Source organism: Dunckerocampus dactyliophorus, chromosome 16 (genome assembly GCF_027744805.1).
Source record: "Dunckerocampus dactyliophorus isolate RoL2022-P2 chromosome 16, RoL_Ddac_1.1, whole genome shotgun sequence".
Lineage (NCBI taxonomy): Eukaryota > Metazoa > Chordata > Actinopteri > Syngnathiformes > Syngnathidae > Dunckerocampus > Dunckerocampus dactyliophorus.
The window spans coordinates 18,310,106-18,330,420 of record NC_072834.1 but is presented as its reverse complement, the minus strand read 5'-3'; the positions used below and the strand labels follow the sequence as shown (position 1 = coordinate 18,330,420).

The 20,315-nt window shown below is 42.8% G+C and overlaps 1 protein-coding gene across 3 annotated transcripts in view; it reads left to right on the top strand.

Annotated features, from left to right (window-relative positions):
• The first annotated feature begins 7,407 nt into the window (after nucleotides 1-7,407).
• Nucleotides 7,408-20,315, top strand: part of zbtb16a (zinc finger and BTB domain containing 16a) — a 165,370-nt gene continuing 152,462 nt past the window's right edge. Inside the window, exons 1-2 of one of the 3 annotated variants that reach the window (XM_054755693.1) lie at nucleotides 7,408-7,538; nucleotides 10,857-12,177. In XM_054755693.1, the coding sequence (XP_054611668.1) occupies nucleotides 10,949-12,177 (1,229 nt within the window). In that variant the 5' untranslated portion in view covers nucleotides 7,408-7,538; nucleotides 10,857-10,948. Of the gene's footprint in view, nucleotides 7,654-8,481; nucleotides 8,549-10,856; nucleotides 12,178-20,315 lie in introns of those variants that run through there. The other 2 variants (XM_054755692.1, XM_054755694.1) reach the window with 2 other exon arrangements.

Genomic DNA, 20,315 nt, shown 5'->3' with positions numbered 1-20,315 from the left:
AGGAATTGGAGGAAAATGACTGCAAAAATGCAAAGGACGTCATACAAAAAACCTCAGCATACCTCACAAGACTTCAAACTCTGCTAGCTTGTAAATAAATACATTTGGAACATCTAACGAGGTCGCACAATTCAGAATTCAACCAAAATTATCGGAAAAATACTTTGTACACTATAGTATTACAAAGCAAGACCTTGTATATTTAGTTTTTTTTCACATTTTTTGCGAACTTCAAATACCTCTGAGGGCCTACAATTTACAATTTGACCAAAATTATAGGAAATACACACTTCTAAAATACACATAACTTCAAATTCCCGTCACGAATGAAGTCACGTAAGATCTCTCAGCTAGCTTTTAAAGAAATACAGTCCAACCTCTCACATTTATCATGCCTGAGTTTGTACAGTTCAGAATTTGTCCAAAATGATCGCAAATACACGCCTCGAAAGTAACACATAACATCACGCAAAACCTCAGCGTACCTCACGAGACTTCAAATGGTGGTAGCTTGCAGTTGGAACAATTTGGAATTCGACCAAAATCATCAGAAAAATATGTTCTATACACCTGTTTTATTGATCTTTATCAAAATAAATGTCAGTGCGTAGCGAAACAAGTACTATTCGGTAAACGGCACAGTGAACAATAGATGCTAGTTATAGTTCTGTCCAAATAGTCTATGTAATTATTGCCAGTTAAGCTCTCCTTAATTATGCCTTTAAGGCTTAATGCGGTGTCGCAGGTCAAGGTAGCGTTCACCTGGAACTGACCACACAGGCTGACTTTGTCCGGTGGTCTAACGGGGACAAGAGGCGTATTGATCCGGAGGATTCCATCAAGGAGTTTATCCTGCCAGGCTGCAACTGCCGCCTTGAGATGAAGAAGTAAACATGCGGCGGGTGAATCAAACACTATTAGGTCAACACCGACCACTTAGCCATTAACTCAGAACAGGTTAGAGCACTCTGACAAAGATTGTATATGCTGTCTAACCTGTCACTCTGTCAACAGTGATTGGGTCAGAGAAGGTCACATGAGTATTTGCCGGATTCTCCATTTGAGAGTTTTTATGACGAGGCTAGGAGTTGATTTTTGCCTGAAAGTACTTCCCTGGCCAGAATCCAGCAAAGGTCAGAGGTGGGGGTTAGGGGTCGGAGGGGCGTGGCCTCCATGGCGGAGACCCCTCCCCCCCCTCACCTCCAGGTTTACACAAGTGTAAAAAGAGTCCATTGAGTGTAGCTGGCCAGGCAGGGTTTCACAAAGGTCCACTGTGTGGGGGTCACCCACCTCTCACACACACACACACACACACACACACACACACACATACACAAACCTCCTCCATACACATGCCTACACAGGACGCAGACAATGAGGGGTGTTTTTTTTGCTCAGTAGACATATAGATGTTAAGCTGAAATACTTTCCTCCATTAAAGTGAAACAGCATCCGGCTTCACTTCAGCTCTGATTGGGTTTAATCCAGAATGGGTCCTGTATTGCTAAATGTACACAAACAGTACTGCACTTGCCTATTAAGAATACATGCAATGCAACATCAGAACACTTTTTGCACAAGTATTCCTAAACCAGCTGTGCTTTATACCAAACAGGAGTAAGCACATAATATGTTTGTTGGCTAAAGTGAGTATTAATACTGCAAAACCAAAAAGACCACATTTGGAAAGTGTTTTAATGTATTTAGAATCTTGAATAAAACATTCATTCTTTGTTGGGAACCATATTTGGTCACTTTCTGTAAGCAGGAGTTCCATTTCAGGAAAAAAAAACGACTAAAAATCATTTCAAAAGTAAATTAGTCATACAAATATGCTTAATTTGAGAATGTATTACATTTGAAATGTATTTTAAAGACACAATACAATTGTGGATGTGTTACATAATGAGTAACAAATGATCCAAGTTTGCAATAAATAAATTAAAATGAGTGAATGAATTCTAATGATCTGAATATACTGTTGCAGTACGGTAATATCATTGACATCAAATGAATGTTGAAGGCCATAATTGGCAAAACAGTTTATTCTATTTTTTTTTTAATTGAAACCACATAATTATACTACAAATTAATTTAATTAACTGTGAAATGATTAATACGAATAATAAAAATGGGTGAAATTAATTGTTACGATCAGGATCATATACTGATGTAGTGCCAGTCAAGTTTGGACACACTCGCCCATTGCTTTTCGATGACAAGTGTCCCCAAATTTTTGACTGGTGGTTCTGTGTAACATCATCCATCCATTTTCTATACCGCTTCATCCTCATTAGGGTCGCAGGGGCATGCTGGAGCCTATCCCAGCTGACTTGGGGCGACAGGCGGGGTACACCCTGGACTGGTCGCCAGCCAATCGCAGGGCACATACAGACAAACAACCATTCACACTCACATTCATACCTATGGACAATTTAGAGTCTCCAATTAACCTCACCTGCATGTTTTTTGGGAATGAGGGAGGAAGCCGGAGTACCCGGAGAAAACCCACGCGCACACGGGGAGAACATACAAACTCCACACAGAGATGCCCAGGGGAGAATCGAACTCAGGTCTTCCCGATCTCCAGACTTTTACTGTGTTGGCCAACATGCTAACCACTAGACCACCGTGCGGCCCTGTGTAACATCATCAAAAATAAAAAAAATAATAATAATATAAAATAAGATACAAATTAAAGTACATTTTGAATGTATACTAAGTAATGTCAATATAATAAACATAATAATAACCATAAGTCGTTTTTAAATCAGAGAAGTTTCATATATGAATATGTTGTAATAAGTGACCTACTGTTAAAGGTCATAAACTTATGTATGGATGAAATCAATAATAATAATACTAATAACATATTTAGACAAAACATTTTTAATCCAGTGGAACTTGGAATTTTTAAGTATCACAGACGTATTATTATGAATCAGTGTGAGTGTTTCTCCTCCAAAAATGCCCAAATATGCAGCATATACATTTAGAGTTGACTGTAACTTTGCCAACCAATCAGGACGTGATCTTTTATTCTGTAATCTGTCCAAACGTGCTGCAGCGAGTGTCTTACTAAACTCCTGCCTATGATATCAAAGTGTATTTTTTATAATTTAGCTCTCATCTTCCGTCTTCCTGCAGTAAAACGTTGGGATTATAAGAAGATTAAGGGAGTGCCTTTTTCTTTATCCCCGGCTAAGCCTGCACAGCACGCAGCTCAGAGGTAATGAAGCGCTCGCTGATCCGTGCCCGGATGAATCTAAAGATTCCCGGAGCGCTACTGTACTGTAGACGCACGGAAATGAGATTTCTCTCAAAGCCGCCACCGCCTCCTTCAAACCTGGGATTTACCTTTTTCACATAAAGGTGGCGTCACAACCTGTTGCTGAGAAATACGGAGAAACCCAAAAGCCATTATGAATGTGGTCGTTAAAATTGGTCCAATCAATAACAATATTGCGTTTTTCCTTTACAGTCATACCTGCATTTATTTACGATTAAACAAGCAAAAAAAGGCAATAGTATAGTATAGTATAGTAGTAATCAGTTTTGCTAATTTTTAATATAGATCTATTTTTATATCGATGTATGTTCCGTGTTGCACAAATCTTTGCTGTTTTGGCAGCACCTTGGCTCAGCTAGCGTCAAAGCTTTAACTCACTAATCCGATCAATGTCAATTATGTGTTTGTCGCTACGATTTTACTTCAACCAAAACGCAAGCTTGTTTTCGCAAGAGTTTTGTAGGATTTTGTACAAAAACATGGACACCGAGAATCGGTCGAGCAACGGTTAGCATTTCTTTATGGTTAAACAAACTAAAGAAGTAGACAGAAAATTATAGTCGTCTATGAACATTGTCGTTCTTCATTCGAGTTTGAAAATTCGTAAAATTGCTGTATTTTTATAGCGATATACTGCACGTTCTGTGTTGCACAAAACTTTGCCGTTTCTTGTGAGACCTCGCCTCAGCTACCATCTAAGCTTTAACTCACTAATCCAGGGGTCGGCAACCCGCGGCTCCAGGACGGCTACCTTCGCCGAGCGCGGTGATTTGTTTTTAACACCGAAGTAGGGTAAATGTGCATTTTTGAAATGAATGTGAAATATCTGACTCACCGCAAGTCTGTGAATTCTTCAGACTGTGTTCTGACTGCTGATTGGATGAGAAAGGGGTGGCAGCTGAGCGTACACTCACTGCTCGGAACAATATGTACTTTCACGTCTCCAAATCCCTGAAAAATCTCCCAACGACATCAGGAAAAGTCTTTACAATTGTCGCTAGTCGCTTTTGAGAAAATAAGTCACCAAGAGGGTTTGGAAAGTCGCCAGATTTAGTGAGAAAATCGGCAAGTTGGCAGCACAGTTGGCAGCACAGGGCTGCACATGAAGCCATTCACAAAAATCATTCATAAACATATCAGAGCATCTATTCTCCGAATTTAAAAAAAATGAACAGGAAATTATATACAAAATGAAAGAATGTCTCTCTGCAAAGACAGTCTAGGACAGGACCAATAGAGCGGTTATTGGTGACAATTCAGCACAGGCATAAACGATATTGGGTAAGCAACACTGATGTGAAGATATGTGAACGCTGATAGACTGTTTTATCTTAAAGTTGGCTACATTTTGTTTTCATTTTACACAAATATGGGAACCAATCAATACGACTCACAGTGTTAAGTGTTTATATTAACAGGTAACATTTGAAAAAGATTACAACTTTTAGAAGTTTATGATGGTGCAGGTTGCCGACCCCTGCACTAATCCAATCAATATTAATATTGTGTTTGCCCCGTGGTTGGACAATTGGGAATTTTACCACAATTTTTGAAAAATATACGTCTCTAAAAGTCACACAAACCTTTGCGTGAAGTCACAAACTGTCTTGTAAGACGTCAGAAATTTAAATCGCTGATGCTTTTTCTTTGGCTTTTTGCAAAACTTGAAATTTACTGTACTGTGAAAATGTGCAGAAAAAGAAAATGATAATGAATCAGCCAAATAGTCCAAAAATGGCATGTACGACTATTTCCGAAACAAAAAGGAGCAGCTGCTTAGTTGGTAGTGCTGTTGACAGAATCCAAATGTGACTTTTTAAAAACACCGAAGGAATGTTCTAATTTACTGTATGTTTAATTTTACAATACAAGTGGTTAGCATGTTGGCCACAGAGTTAGGAGATCTGGAAGATCTGGGTTCGAACCTCCGTTGGGCATCTTTGTGTGGCGTTGGCATGTTCTCCCCATGCGTGCGTGGGTTTTCTCCAGGTATGCTGGTTTCCTCCCACATTCCAAAATGTTAGGTTAATTGGCGACTCTAAATGAGGTATGGTTTTGAGTGTGAATTGTTGTTTGTCTATATGTGCCATATAGACTGGCCACCAGTCCAGGGTGTACCCCACCTCTCGCCCAAAGTCAGATTAGACAGGCTCCAGCATACCCCCGCGACCCTTGTGAGGATTAAGCGACATAGAAAATGATTGCATAATTGAATGAATGAATGAATATGCCACAGGCCAATAAGAAACAAGCTGCGCCCGACTTTGGACACGCCTACAGAAAGCACCGTTGTCTTCCAATCTTTCTAGCATTTTCTTTCATCCTCGTGGGTCATGCTAACCTGTGTTATGTTATTTCCCAGCACTTCTAACACCATGGAGACCTTTTGGTATTGACGCTAATGTCTCTTCCTTCATGTCTTGAGTACTGAGTGATGGTTCGCAGGCTCCTTGAGCCCGCCTCCTCCCCCAGATAGTGCGCTCTGACCCTGTTGGATTCTATCAGCCGAGTGTTGATGTGCGTATGAGATAGCGAGGTGATTAAAGTCATCATCTTGTCCACACTTGGTTCTCGGCGGACCACAGAGAACATGGCGGTATCTACACTAGTTCTACCTCTTCCGGGGGACAAATAGCTGCAGTAGCAAAGCACCCTAGCCCTAAAAGTGATGCATTTCCTGGATGGAGGTAAGGAAATATCTTGGTGGTGTCTTCATGGTTACAAGACTAACAGGAAGAGGAAATGAAGTCTCTTTTGCAATGTTGTGCGACAAACTGTGGTACATCAAAGGATTTGTTTCTGTGTTTTCTTTGGCTTTTTTTTGCGACATTTATTACAGAATTAGTTTAATTGTTTTTACCATTAACAGTGTCTAACTTCTTTTTACACTTACATTTGTGACTAAAGTTTGACCCTGGAACAGACCAATTTCCATTACACAACACCCAAAATACTGCTGTCTGTCGTCAGCATATGCATCGTCTATTGATGTCAACGTTTTACCGTGGTTAACTTCTTTTTACACTTGCATGACATTTAAGAATGTTAAAAAGTGTGGACTCGGCATTCTCGTTAATGCTGTTGTTGCTTTTGTGTGTTATTGTGGTGACAGTTTGACAGACTATTTCTCTTTCCATTATTTCCATCCATCCGTCCTTTTTCTATGCCGCTTGTCCTCTCTAGGGTCACAGGGGTATGCTGGAGCCTATCCCGGCTGACTTTGGGTGAGATGCAGAATACGCCCTGGCCTGGTTGTCAGCCAATCGCAGGGCACATAAAGACAAAAAAACATTTACACACACATTGATACCTATGGGCAATTTAGAGTCTTCCATTACTTCCAACTGGGAAAAAAATGTTTGGAAATTGGAGGCAGTCACAAAATGTTTGCGCCACCGTCACTTGTTGTCAACGTTAAGGTCTATCTTTTTTTTTAACGCTTTACTAGTAATTTCTTTTTGCACTTATGTGACATTTAAGAAGACTTTTCATTGTGTTTGCTTGTTTACGATGGTGACAGTTTGACCCCACAACAGACTATTTCTACCCTAACTATTTCCTTCGAAACAGATTGGACCAGTCAGAATACTTTGCCTTGTTGTTTTTCAGTTTTAGAGACATTAAGTTCTTTTTTACACTTGTGAGACTGTTATGAATACATGCAGATGCGAGAGGCAAATATACGCCGCGAACCATCTTTGCGTTATGCCATCGCCTTTAGTCATTTAAGCTACAATTTGAGTGTTTTATTTATGTTGTGTCTCAATGTTAACAGTAATTAACTTATTTTTACACTTGTACTTGACTTTCTGCTTGCGTTATTTCCCACAAGGTGTCCTATGGGGGCGTATGTATGTGTGTGTATGGGGACACATTTAAAAACTGTCTGGCTTCGTCTTCACCCTGGAGCTGACTATTTCTATTTGTAGTTGTTTTCTAGCGCCAATAATTCTTGTTTTGTGGGCATTTTAGGACATGTTGACATAAGGTGTCCTATAGGGGATGGGGGACACTGTGGACTGCGTGTGCGTCCATGGTCGAGGAGGGGGCGTGGCTCCGGTGCCTGTAATCGTGTTAACGCAGACATTTGTGGACATGAGACAGCCCCCTAGGTGTCTCACTTCCTCACTGTTTGTGCCTCTCCTTGCATGCTCGTCTGCAGGCTGACGTCAGCGGCGCGTTGATTCGCTCCGGCGAGACAAGGGAAGGAGTTTGTTGCGAGAGGCGGACAGAGAGAGAGGCAAAGCGGGTACTGTGAACTGTCTTTTATACTATTGCTCTGAGGACGCGCACTGTCTCCCTCCTTTAGCACCGCTCTTGACACTCTCCGAGGACGCAGTAGTATAATCGTGCCAGTAGGCTAGGTGAGTACCTGCTGCTAGCACTGTTTATTAGTATTAGTTGTATTTGGCTAATTTAACACCCTCACGCGCACTTTCGCTTCTTTTTTGGGGTGGGGGGTGGAGGGGGGGTAAGCGGGGATGTCCCTGTGCAACCTTGTTAGACTTGTTGGACGCTGAAAATATGTTGGAGTGCTTTAAAATGAATGAATTAATGTTATCATTACCAATAAGTTAAAGATATTTTGGGGTAACTAAAACAGACTTACCTTTTTGTAGATTCCCTCCTTGTTGGCTTGCACTTTTCGGTGTGTGTTTTAATGACCCTTTAGTCATCTCTTTAGCTGTATGTCGTTATTCTGATTGACAGCACGATTAAATTATATTAAAACATTTTTTGTGAAATGTCGCTTTTCTTCGCGCTTTCTCCATTTAGCCTTCATTCATTATTATGACTGACAGCACGTCTAAATGTCGTTTCGCGTCATTTTTACGCCCCTTTTTTCAGATTTACGACCGGGTCCACCTGTGCGTGAATGAAGCGTACTTTTGTTTGGAGTGTGCACACGCGTGGAATATTGAACGCGACACTTGATCGCATCGATTTTTTTGTATATTTTTCGTAGGGGTGGATGCTTCAGTCATTCTGCACTTTAATGCTAAAGACGTGTTTTCGTTGTGTCTAGACGCATGTCGAACCGCTTTATTATGGATAACCTAACGCGCTAAAAGGCACCATTTAGTGCGCAAACAGTGTGCACGGAGCGCAACAAGCATTTACTGGGTGGTGGTGGTGGGGGGTGGGGTGGGGGGGTCGTAAATTCTGCAGCTATTGGCAAAGCTGTAATAAAGATAATGTCGCGAATGACCTCTGTTGACTGAGAGGCTGTCGTTTCATCATCACTACACACTCTTGCAGGTATTGCATTTATTTAATAGCCACTATAGTGCAAACTAATTTGTCATTTTTATTGTGCGTGGAAATGATGTACTATGCATAATTTTATTGACATTGAGAGTTCATATAGATGTAAAAAAAAAAAAAAAAAGTAAGGGCAGTCATTCTGAATCAACATGTTGCCATCATAACTTCCTCATCATTCATCATGAAGCGTTTTTAGGGAGGTGGGTGCTGCAGCATTGTGTCGCCTTCCTTTTTGGCTTTTTCCTCTCCCTTTCCAGCCATTTCTGGCCACTACCACCCCACAGCCCACCCCCCCTCCATCGGTACCCCTGTCGTCTGTGATGGGAATACTGAATAAGACGAGGCTATTTAATTTCAGAAAAGGCCGCTTTGACTGTCTTTGTGAGCCACAGCTAACCGAATGAAGTGATGGTCTTTTTTTTTTCTCTCATTTTCACACATGACATATGTCGGCCTGATTGGTATGCAGGGCGTGCCGGTCAGACTGCTCACAAATTGTCTCCTTTCACTAAATCTACAGTCGGTGCTCACAGCGTTTAGCATCCCTGCAGGATGTTTGCATAAAAAAAAGCCAATGGCTTCCTACTTGGAGAAATGTACAGTATCTCACAGAAAAAAGTGAGTACATGACGGAGCTAGTGGATGTAAGACTCCTGTTAAGCTCCTTCACCGTCCTTCCACTTGAGGATGCTCCACAATTGGGACCGCACTCAACACATTCAGCTTTCTCAGTGAGAAACTTGTCATCGTTGAGGTGTGTTTGGGCTCCTTATAAGGTTGGAAAGCTCCTTTTTCCTGCCTCAGAATAGTGCAAGACATCTTGGAATTCACAATGAACCACAATTCCCTCCAGTGCTGGCAGCACTCGTGCAGCTTCAGACCATTCTTGACTGTTGGAAAGACACAATTATCTTACCAAAAGACCAGAAGAAAGTTACTAGTCTTGTCGCTGTTAACAATTTAAGTCGTTTTTGATGTGTGTGTGTGTGTGTGTGTGTGTGTAATGATGCTTGGCACTGTCAAGACAATGAATGATATGCTGCATTCACCAATGGCTCATTAGCTGATTGACTGCCAGCCATGTGCAGAGCAGAGAGCTCCATACTACCAGAGTTTTTGGTCATTTTTGCTGAAATTTCAAGACCCACAAAATATTGAGTTTTAGGACTACATAAACATTGAAACTATCTAAAGAAACTTTAGACTCTCTTCTTTTTAGCCTTTTTGGGTCTTTTAGATATTGGCTGTAGAGCATAGGGTAGTTTCAGCAAAAACACCAGATTTTGACCAAAAAACAGAGAAAACGAGCTTTTTCTGCAGAGAAGCAAATTCAGGCAGAATGGTGACTGACGTCCTAATTTTTTAGTTTTAGTGACACCTCAAGCATCTGAACAGTTGTTTACTTCTATGAAACAACAAAAATAACACAGGAAAAAGGATTTTGATGACAATATAACTACATTTATTCACCGATTTAGAACATAATGCATAAAACATAACACAAAATAATGTATTTACAGATGTGTGTGTGTGTGTGTAAACTATTTACAGTTATTTACAGTATGTGTGTGTGTACGACTCTGAACTGCTTCCCGTGTTATCCTCCGGTGTCGTGTCACATGGCTCAGCAACGCTAACTACTCGCTTGTTGCTCCGGCTTCCATTATCAGCTACGTCACCATCACCCATGTCGCGTCTATCTTTTACCATCGTGTCACTAATAAGGGCAGATCCACCGCCACACAAGCTCTGTGACAGGGTTAGCTGCCTGTATTTTTTGTCTCCGCACGATTTCCAAATGCGCTTCACCATTTTCCTCTCTCAACCCGCAATCCACCAATTTCCGTCTTCTTCATAGCCAATCTGTCACTGCCGGTTGGAGGAAAAGAGAACTGTTGCCCCGTACTGGGACAGAAATACATTGCCTACAAGTCAGAAATTCACACACATGAATAAGACTTTGATCTGTAGCTCCTGTGAAAAATGCAAATGACGTCGATAGACGTCTTTGGCAGTCAATGAGTTACGAGAAAAAGACGGAGACTCTGCCTAACAGTGGTTGGCATCTATCCCCTCAACGAACCGCAGCTCCCCAGCGTTGGCGGCACTTTTGTGCCCCCATTCTGACGCTACCACCACCATGCCTGCGCATTTTCAGTGGATAGTAATGCTGCACAAGCAGTATATATCGAATCCTTTTTGTGTTTTGCCAAAAAAATCACATTTTGCAACTGGGAATGTAATTTTTGCAGTTTTGGATGAAACACGACCACAACTTAAGCTGTCATTTTCCTTCTTCCAGGCTTCCTCTGGTCTCCAAGAAGAGCAAAAAAAAAAAACCCACTGTAGAGCGGGCAAGGCTAGCCTCATGAGTCGGCCTGGTGGATTTCCATCATGGATTTAACAAAGATGGGCATGATCCAGCTGCAGAACCCCAACCACCCAACGGCACTCCTCCACAAGGCTAACCAGATGCGCCTGGCGGGGACGCTGTGTGACGTGGTCATCATGGTGGACAGCCAGGAGTTCCACGCCCACCGGACCGTGCTGGCGTGCACCAGCAAGATGTTTGAGATCCTTTTCCACCGCAACAGCCAGCACTACACCTTGGACTTTCTCTCGCCAAAGACCTTTCAGCAGATTTTGGACTATGCTTACACTGCCACGCTCCAGGCCAAGGTGGAGGACCTGGACGACTTGTTATACGCAGCAGAGATCCTGGAGATTGAGTATTTGGAGGAGCAATGCCTCAAGATCCTGGAGACCATCCAGTCGTCAGACGAGAACGACGTGGAGGTGGGTGTCAATGACGGCAGCACGGAGGAGGACGATGAGCGCAAAGGCCACAATGGAGTCAAGAACTCCAAAAAGCATTCCATGGACAGTCTCTACCTGTCAGGTACAGAGCAAGTCTCAACCATGTCCAGCATGGTAGACCAGAGTCCCTCCGTCTCCACATCCTTTGGCGTCTCCAGTCTGAGCCCCACCAAAGCCGCCGTGGACAGCCTGATGAGTATCGGCCAGTCCCTGCTCCAGCAAGGCTTCGTGGGTGATCACGTCAACGCCCACCACCTCATGAGCGAGATCAAGACGGAAATGATGCAGGTGGACATGGGTGGCAACGGCCACGAGAGCCCTCACAACATGGAGTCCGGCGGCTCCAGCAACGGCGAGAGAAGCGGGGAGGACAGGAACCGGGACGGACCGGGAACACCCACCAGGAGCAGTGTCATCACCAGTGCCCGCGAGCTCCATTACGTCCGCGACGACGGCATGGGCGACTCTCAAGCAGAAGTCAGCCAGATGGGTCTGGAAGCTATGGCCGGGATGGCGGAGAAACACCTGGCTTCGCTCTACTCCCTCCCTGTCAATCATAAATCCGACGCCATCATGTCCATGCCGGTCTCCATGGCCTCCGCTCTCCCAATGTCACCAGCTTTGGCCATGTCTGTGGACTTCAGCGCCTACGGCGGACTCCTGCCTCAGAGCTTCATCCAGAGGGAGTTCTTCAGCAAGCTTGGCGAGCTGGCGGTGGGCATGAAACCCGACGGGAGGAACCAGCATGAGCGCTGCAACGTTTGCGGTGCAGAACTTCCGGATAACGAGGCTGTGGAGCAGCACAGGTAAGCTGACTTCTGACATTGTGGGAATCCTGTTTCTATATCTGCTGAGAGTTTCACTTTCAAAAACCTTAAGTAAAGATAGACTTTATTTCTCAGTCCACGAGGTCAGTTTACTTTCTTTTCTGACTTTCTTCTGCTTGTTTAAACTAACACTGCCTCAACAAGCAACAAAGAACCCCTTAAGTCTCACACAAATCTTAGTTGTTTCTTGCTGGTAGTTCTCGTACTGTGATCCCGTCCTTTTAGAATTGTCCAGTTTTGTCCTACCATAAAGGACAACTCTTGAAAGTGGTGCCCTCCCCCCTTTCCCATAGCTGCACAAGAAGGAGTGGTGGGGGGCTGGTAGTTGATGTCAGTGTAGGAAATGAGCGCTGGACCCTGGGACAAGTAGCTGTTTCTGGGGCATAAAAAAAGTGCATGATCCAGCTACGGAACCTCCTCCACAAGGCCAACCAAATGCGCCTGGCATTGAAGGACACAGTGCGACGTGGTCATGATGGTGGACAACCAAGAGTTCCATGTCCACCGTAATGGCATGCTCCAGCAAAGGACATAGCCTGATTACTTTACCCCTCAAACCCTATGCTCCCGAGGTGGTGTATGCATACCCCGAACACTCAGATTTACGTAATGTGCTCGAACGCCTCATGTGAACGGCCACAGCAGGTAGTACAGTGCAGAAGTAAGGTGACAGCATGAAGTTGTTCATTGTTGTGTGTGCGTTAGATGAACAAATAAGTAAGTTTGATGATGATGTTGTACATTAAAAGTGTTTCATGTTTAGGATTTTTCAAGATCATTTAGGTTGTGTGCTAAGTGAGAGCTTGACTGGATGCACTGACTATGTTAGAAAGCCCCCAATTTTGCATGTGTAAGTACATTTATGCTTTCAGGAATAACGTGTCTTCTTCGGGCGTTCGTTCGGCGGTCCTTGAACACACCATGTGTGATAGAGATTGAGACGTATGTGTATGACTTTCTCCGACATTGCACAGACAGACGTGCATCCTCATCCTTGTTCACAAATGTTAATGCTGTGCATAAATGCACAGAGGTGAGCTTTAATAATGTTAGTTCTGTGCTGCTGTGCATTTGCGCTTGGTGCATAATCTGATGCTTTATGTGCTCATATGTCCATTTGGCTCAGTAATAAGCCTCGTATTGAATTAATTTCCTAGTTGATTTCTGTACGATATGTGCTTTTGTTTTCATTCATCCATCCATTTTCTATGCCGCTTGTCCTCACTAGGGTCCCGGGAGTATGCTGGAGCCTATCCCAGCTGACTTTGGGCAAAAGGCAGGGTGCACCCCGGACTGGTTGCCAGCCAATCGCAGAGCACATATAGACAAACAACCATTCACGCTCACATTCATACCTGTGGGCAATTTAGATTGGGAGGAAACCGGAGTACCTGGAGAAAACCCACCACACACACACGGGGAGAACCTGCAAACGTCACACAGAGATCCAAACCCAGTTCTTCCCGATCTCCTGACTGTGTGGCCAACATGCTAACCACTAGGCCACCATGCGGCCCACTTTGTTTTTATAATTATTACATTTACGTGTAACATTAGTGGCGTTGTACTGATTGTTGCAGACCAAAGCAGAGCAAAAGGGCATAAGAATCACAGTTCTCCACATCAGCTTGTCACCACTTCCATACTCAATACACTTACAAATACAAATACATTCAAGAAACAGAAGACAAAACTGCCAGGAGATATTTTACCCCTCTAAAACCCTATCCGTTTTAGATTAGTAGCCTAGTATGTGTGCAGTTGAAAAATGAGAATAATTTTTAAATTTAGTGTCATAATATATAATACTGTCTATTTAATAATATATCAAATATATTTCACTGTGTGGTTTATGTTTTTAAGTGTGCAGGGGTAAGGGGTATATGACTTCCAGTCAGATGTCTGAATGGGTACGCCACTGTGAAAAGTTTGGGAACCACTGCCTTAGACTCGATGCCCTCCCCCCCTTTCCCATAGCTGCACAAGAACGGAGTGGTGGTGGGGTGGTAGTTGATGGTCAGCCCAGGAAATGAGCACTGGACCCTGGGACAAGGAGGTAGTTCCAGCACATTTCAATCAGCAGCATTCTATAAGACCTGAAAAAGGTCCAGCTAGAAACCATCTGCAGGAATTTGCTGCATTCACTGTGTCGTCACTCATTCACTTTCCTTGAAGGCCACCTCCAGTAATGTTTGCATGATTCAGTGGTTAAAGTTCACTTAAGGATTTGAACCCTGCCACCTTTCTAATTGAGCCGGAATGTTCGTACCTGGAATGATTCCATCCCTTAGAAAGAGCTTCGTCCTTAGGATTCTGGCAGCTTTTATCTCGGCAAAAGATGAGCCAATTTCTCAAACTTGTCCACGTGGCCTTGAAGTTCCATGGCAATGAAATTCAGAGCAGCTTTTCATCACTTTCTACCTGAGGCGCTGTTTTGGAGAGTATTTAAACAGCTTTTCAAAACGCCCTACAAATGTAGTCCGGGCGTGTTTAAAAAAAAAAAAGGGACAGACGGCGCCGTCTTGAGAGGAGCCTGCCTGTGTGAAATGGTTGCCTGTGTTTCATGAGGAATTTCATCAAATCGCACCGAGCTGGGAAATCTGGTATCAAAGGAGATTTCCAAACTGTTTCATGCATTGATCTTGCAGCCTTACGCCACAGCATACTAATGGGTTAATTTAGGCGGGTGATACGCAGATACAACGCCATTTAATATCTCGCACTGTCCTCCCGATGTGTCGGAATCAAACGTTGCATCACGCGCATCGAAAGGTCCACTCGGTGATGCCAAAGAACAGAGCTGTGTTGCTGTTTGACTAATTATGCTTTATTTCCTCGCCGCTGCTACCACTGTGTCAGGGTCGCCACTGCCGTCTCTGCAGCAAACACACAAAAAAAGCTGGCAGAGTTCATTTGGTGCAGGCAGGTCAAGTCAAACATGAGTGTGATTGTTTCCAGATGTGCCCCAGGTCACTGGTGTGAGCTGAGGTGATACGTGCGCCTTCTATGTCCAAATGAATGCGTCCATTTCCTGTTGAAATTTAGCTGCCACTCTATTTCAATCTCATGCACTGGATTATATCAGTAACCTCAACAAAAACAGCCATTTGTCACATATCGGGGCTGGCTCTGCAGGTGGTTCTGTATATGTGTGTGTGTGTGTGTGTGTATATGTATATATATATATATATATATATATATATATATATAAGGACATAGCCCAATTACTTTATCGCTCCGACCCTAGGTTCCCAAAGTGGTGTATATTTCTAAATATAAATGTCTTTTTTTTTCTTTTTTTTTTTTTTGGAGCGGCAACTAATGTAACAGCAAAGTATTTACAACAACAATTTTTCTTCCAGAAACTGTTTCTTGTAAAATCGATAAGTGAATTTTTCTGTGAACATCCGTGTCCGAAGGACGATATCCAAGTCGTAAATTTAATAATGGCTTTTTTTGTCAAATGGATATGGCTTGTAATGATGAGTAGAGTGGTTAGACCATCATGTCCGCAAGGATAACGTCGTAAAACATTGCATTGATATTTTGCGTTGAAAATGGCATCATAATAGGAAATTTAGCCACACGATTTTTGACCCGCATGCATCTGTCAAACTCTGAATTCTGACTGGCAGATGTGTGGTCTAAAGACGAAATACGTAAAAACTATTACTTAATTAATAAGAATTTTGTTGATTAAAAATTGTCTGAAGTGTAGATGTGAGGTTTTCATCGCTTGTAATTCTAGTTGATCTGTAGTGAGTTCTTGCTTTGGCATTCCAGTCTGGCACTGAGAAATGAATCAATAAACAGACAAGAGTGATTTATTGGGCAAATAAAATAAATGTGTGATGCTCTGCTATAAAAGAAAAAATTAGCCTTGTGTTTATAGTTCCTCTGATCGCTGCTTCTCATACAAATGAGTGACCCTGGTTGTAATGTGCGTGATAGCACAGGTGAGCGTCTCTGCTCGAAAGCAATCAGTGCTTTAACTTCTCTCGGCCGTTTTGGGAGATGAGATGAGGATTTTCACGCTTCTTTTTTGTTTGCGCCCGGCGTTCCTATTATTGCTTATTTGGCTCGGCAGTGGTGGAAATAATCATTCCGGTATTAAATGTCTGCACTCTCACTGCTTTGGCTGTTCATTACTTCTGCGACAGCGGCGGCACTCGCTCTTCCGTTTCCTGTCCTTCTGCTCAGAGGACGCTCTAATAAACCTGGGGCTCCAGGTGTTTAAACAGCGGGCCGCAGGCTCTTATTTGTGCATATCAGAGTGGGGTGCAGATAACCTCCCCTGGCACCCCTCCTCGGTAAACTGTAGATTGAGTGCAGATAGATAGGCGTGCCGTTTGCAGCAGGTGATAACATTGTACTTGTATACACACGTGTGCTCTTCATGTCGAGGTGAGGCCAGAGGATGGTGGTTTGTTTCTTCCACACACACGCAGACTCCTGTGTGCCTTGGAAACTACCAACCAGTAACCACGTCATTTCTGACAAGCAAGTTTGGATTTTTGGATGCAGAAGTGAGACGGACGCTTTCCTTTCAAAGACAAATATGCCCCCTGATTTCATAGCACTGCACAGAATCCAATAGTATTTACTTCTTTTGGTCTTTTGTGCGACTGCCGGTTGAGGGATAAAGTAGTCCTGGTGTGTAGGAAACTGCCTGAAACTCGAAAACGTCCACCAACAACCCTAATTTCGATTGTTGGCGAGCCAGATGGGCACCTGTTGCCAATTCCTGAAACTGAAGCTACCCATAAGTAGAATAATAATCAGGAGAACGCAAACATCTGCCAACCCCGAACAATCCTAATTTGGGTACCAAATAGGCACCGGTTGCCTACTCCTGGATATGCAATGTTTTCAGGATCCAAAACCAAAATGTTCTTCCTTTCCCAATGCCCAACCACCCCATCCAGGTGCTTTCCTGCACTTGTTGAAGGCTGCTGCATTTGTTTAGGGCCCCCTAAGGAGCCAAGACTTTGACCTGATCTGTGGCGTTTGCCGCGCCTGCTGTCGCTCGCCACAGAGCCAGCTGTGCCCGAATATACAGTAGACCTTTTTAAAAGGTTCCGGTTGAACCATAAAGATTTAGACTGGCCATCTCCCTCTGATCTCAGACCTGCGCTTAGTCGCTTAGTCCTCACTGTCAGGGTAGGGAGATGTATCGATTAAAGGCTTAACATGGGGGGAGGAGGGCTGCATCGTGTCAAAGCCACGACAGTCAAACGTCAAGGCTCCTGATGCTGAGTCCGACGGATGCTCTTTTGGAATCGGAGGAAAAACCTTGTGGCTAAAGCAATGATCTAATCAGTAGGCTGATTAGATCACCTCCCCTCCTGTGATAAGCGTGGAAGGAGGTGCTTGTGCAATAAAAGTTAGCAGCTTGACTCGCTGCGACCAGCTGCTACTATTGCTGTCTCTGCTGAAAGCGACACACTGAGCCCCCCCATCTTTTGTCTCTGTGGGGGCCTTGTGGTCTGTCGGGGCGGATAAGGATAACATACTGTACTGTGGATGTTGGCCTCCTGTATGTGTCCATTTTGTTCCAAACAGGAGCTCTCGGGGAGCACTAATTAGAGTGAGTTATCAGGTGACATGCAAATGTGTTATCGGCCTTTTACGTCCTGATCTGTATCTCGAAGCGCCTGAAGCTGTGGCCACTTTTGGCACCGGAAAGGAAGCGGCTTTCTTTTGTTTTTGTTTTTTTTTACAGTATCAAGCTTTCCCTTTTAGAAAAACAGCCTTGAAGATGAATGGATTTTACTTAAGAGTTCAGAGAACGCTCCAGGTTCTAATCCCATCGATATCCCATTAGCATCCCCTCTCCAGGTCCCTGCCATATAAAAGGAAACGTGCCGGTTTCCCCCCCTCTCTGATTCTGTCACTCTGGCAGACCATAGAGAGGATGGTCACAATGAGCCAGAGGGCCGATCCAAGTGTGCTCACAAATGTGTGTGTGTTTGGAGTGCATGTGGAAAAAAAAATCTACCGCCGCCACCTTGGAGGGCCCCCAGCCTCCCTGGGAAGTATCAAATCGGAGGCCCGTGCAGCCTGCGCTGAGAGAGCTCCTAATTAGCCTCTTTGTTGCTACTTGAATGCTTTGCCAGCGATTGGCAAAGGGGCCCCAGCGGAGTGATAGCAGCACGTTAAGAAGCTAGTCATAAAAATTAGCCCCATTCTCTGCATCGTCACCTGTTACAAAAGAGCTCTCAGGTACCGAAAGTGAGGAGAGTGCAAGCTTGTAACCCAGTGGGCTCATGGAGCAGCCGGACAGCAACTGGACGATAAATTAGCCGTAGCTGTTAGCTGGATCACAAAGATAAACTAGGGTCAACTAGAGTAGATTCACGATTATAATCTCTATGTTGGGTTTTTAACCCCTTTCAAAAGATTCTAACACCCCAGAAAATCCCATCCTAGAATTTTATATTTCGCCCAACCACAACAAATCCTAACTATATGCAAAGGCAAACAATCATCTTCCGTTTTCACAAAAAAAATTACACAAATGACCCTAGTGAGGATAAGCGGCATAGAAGATTGATGGATGGATGGATGGAAATCTGGAGTTCCAGTACTTTTGTTGTTTGATGATAGCCAGACACACCAAATGACAGTTTGATGTACTTTGTGCCAATACATTTGTGGCTGTTTTTTTTTTTTTTTTTGGTCCTTGGCACACTCTAAAAATTAAATTGTTATACAAGGAAACACAAAAAAAAAAATCTGCAGGATAACTGAAAAAATCAGTAGTAATTTTACAAGAATAACGTCAAAATATTAAGGGAATAAAGTTGTAAAAGATTTTACGAGAATAATGGAATATTATGAGGAAATCTTAGTAGCATAAAGTTGAAACAAACAAAATAACAAATAAAATATTATGGGATAAAGTCATAATTACCAGAAGAAAATTTACAAGAAAAAAGTTTAAATAGTTGGAAATAAAAAAAAAAACATCAGGAATGGAAAAAAACAGCTGTAATACTACCAGAATAAAGTCAAAATCTTAAGAGAAAAAAAGTCACAATTTTACAAGAATAAACTCATAATATGAGGAAAAATAAATGTAATTTTAGCAGCTTTGAGGTGAAATATTAAAGAAAAAAATATAATAGTTTTCCAAAGTCCAAATATTAGGAAAAACAAACAAAAATAGTTTTAGATTTGTTTTTAAATTAGGTTGGGGAAAAAGTTATGGGAATAAAGTCATAATATTACAAAAAAAATTTATGAAGAGTATTTAAGAAGAAAGATGAAATGTGGGAAATAATGGAGAAAAAAGAGCAAAGTTCATAGTAATATACACTTTCATCTATATGACAAAGCTGAGAAGCAGATTTTTCTTGAAATATATATAACTGCTTAGCATAGCTACATGTGTTGCTTTACAACATATCAAAGTGGCAAAGTTGCATTCTTTCAGTTTTTTTTAGTGTGTGGCCCTTGGTGGAAAAAGTTTGGACACCCCTGCAATAAACCAATGAGTCACAAAGCACACTTCCTAAAAATGCAAAAGAAAAAAAAGCTCCTGACATGCGATGACTGTCAAGGCGACTCGAAGATGTAGACCCCCAAACCGACCCATTCTAAGCTGTGCTGTAATCCAAGAGGGATCAGTTGGGTAAATCATGGCATGAAGCTTAAAACCATAATTGATTTATGTATTTGCTGACCGAAGACACCCGGAGAGAGATTAAGCGTAGGGAGGGAGGGAACTGATGATGGCATAGGTCCCCCTCCACAGTCCTACGCTGTGTGTGTGTGTGTGTGTGTGGGGTGGGGTGGGGGGGGGGGGGGGGGGCAGTGTGGTTTCTATGGAACAAATGCTATGTCAAATGCTGCATGTGGTTTTAATAACTTGCAATTTTCATCTTATCATGGGATCAAATCTTACCATAGGGCCTTCCAAGTATATCTCCATAATTTGAAAAAAAAAAGAACAATGCAAATTAGCTGAAATAAACTTGATTTTTGGTTTTAAAAGTAATTTGGATGAGATTCATCAGTCTCACCCTAATTGACTTTGTAATAGCAACCGTCTTCGGATCGGTCGGTTAGTTTTCTATATTCTAGCCTGTGAATGTCCTCCCTTGACACTTGATGGA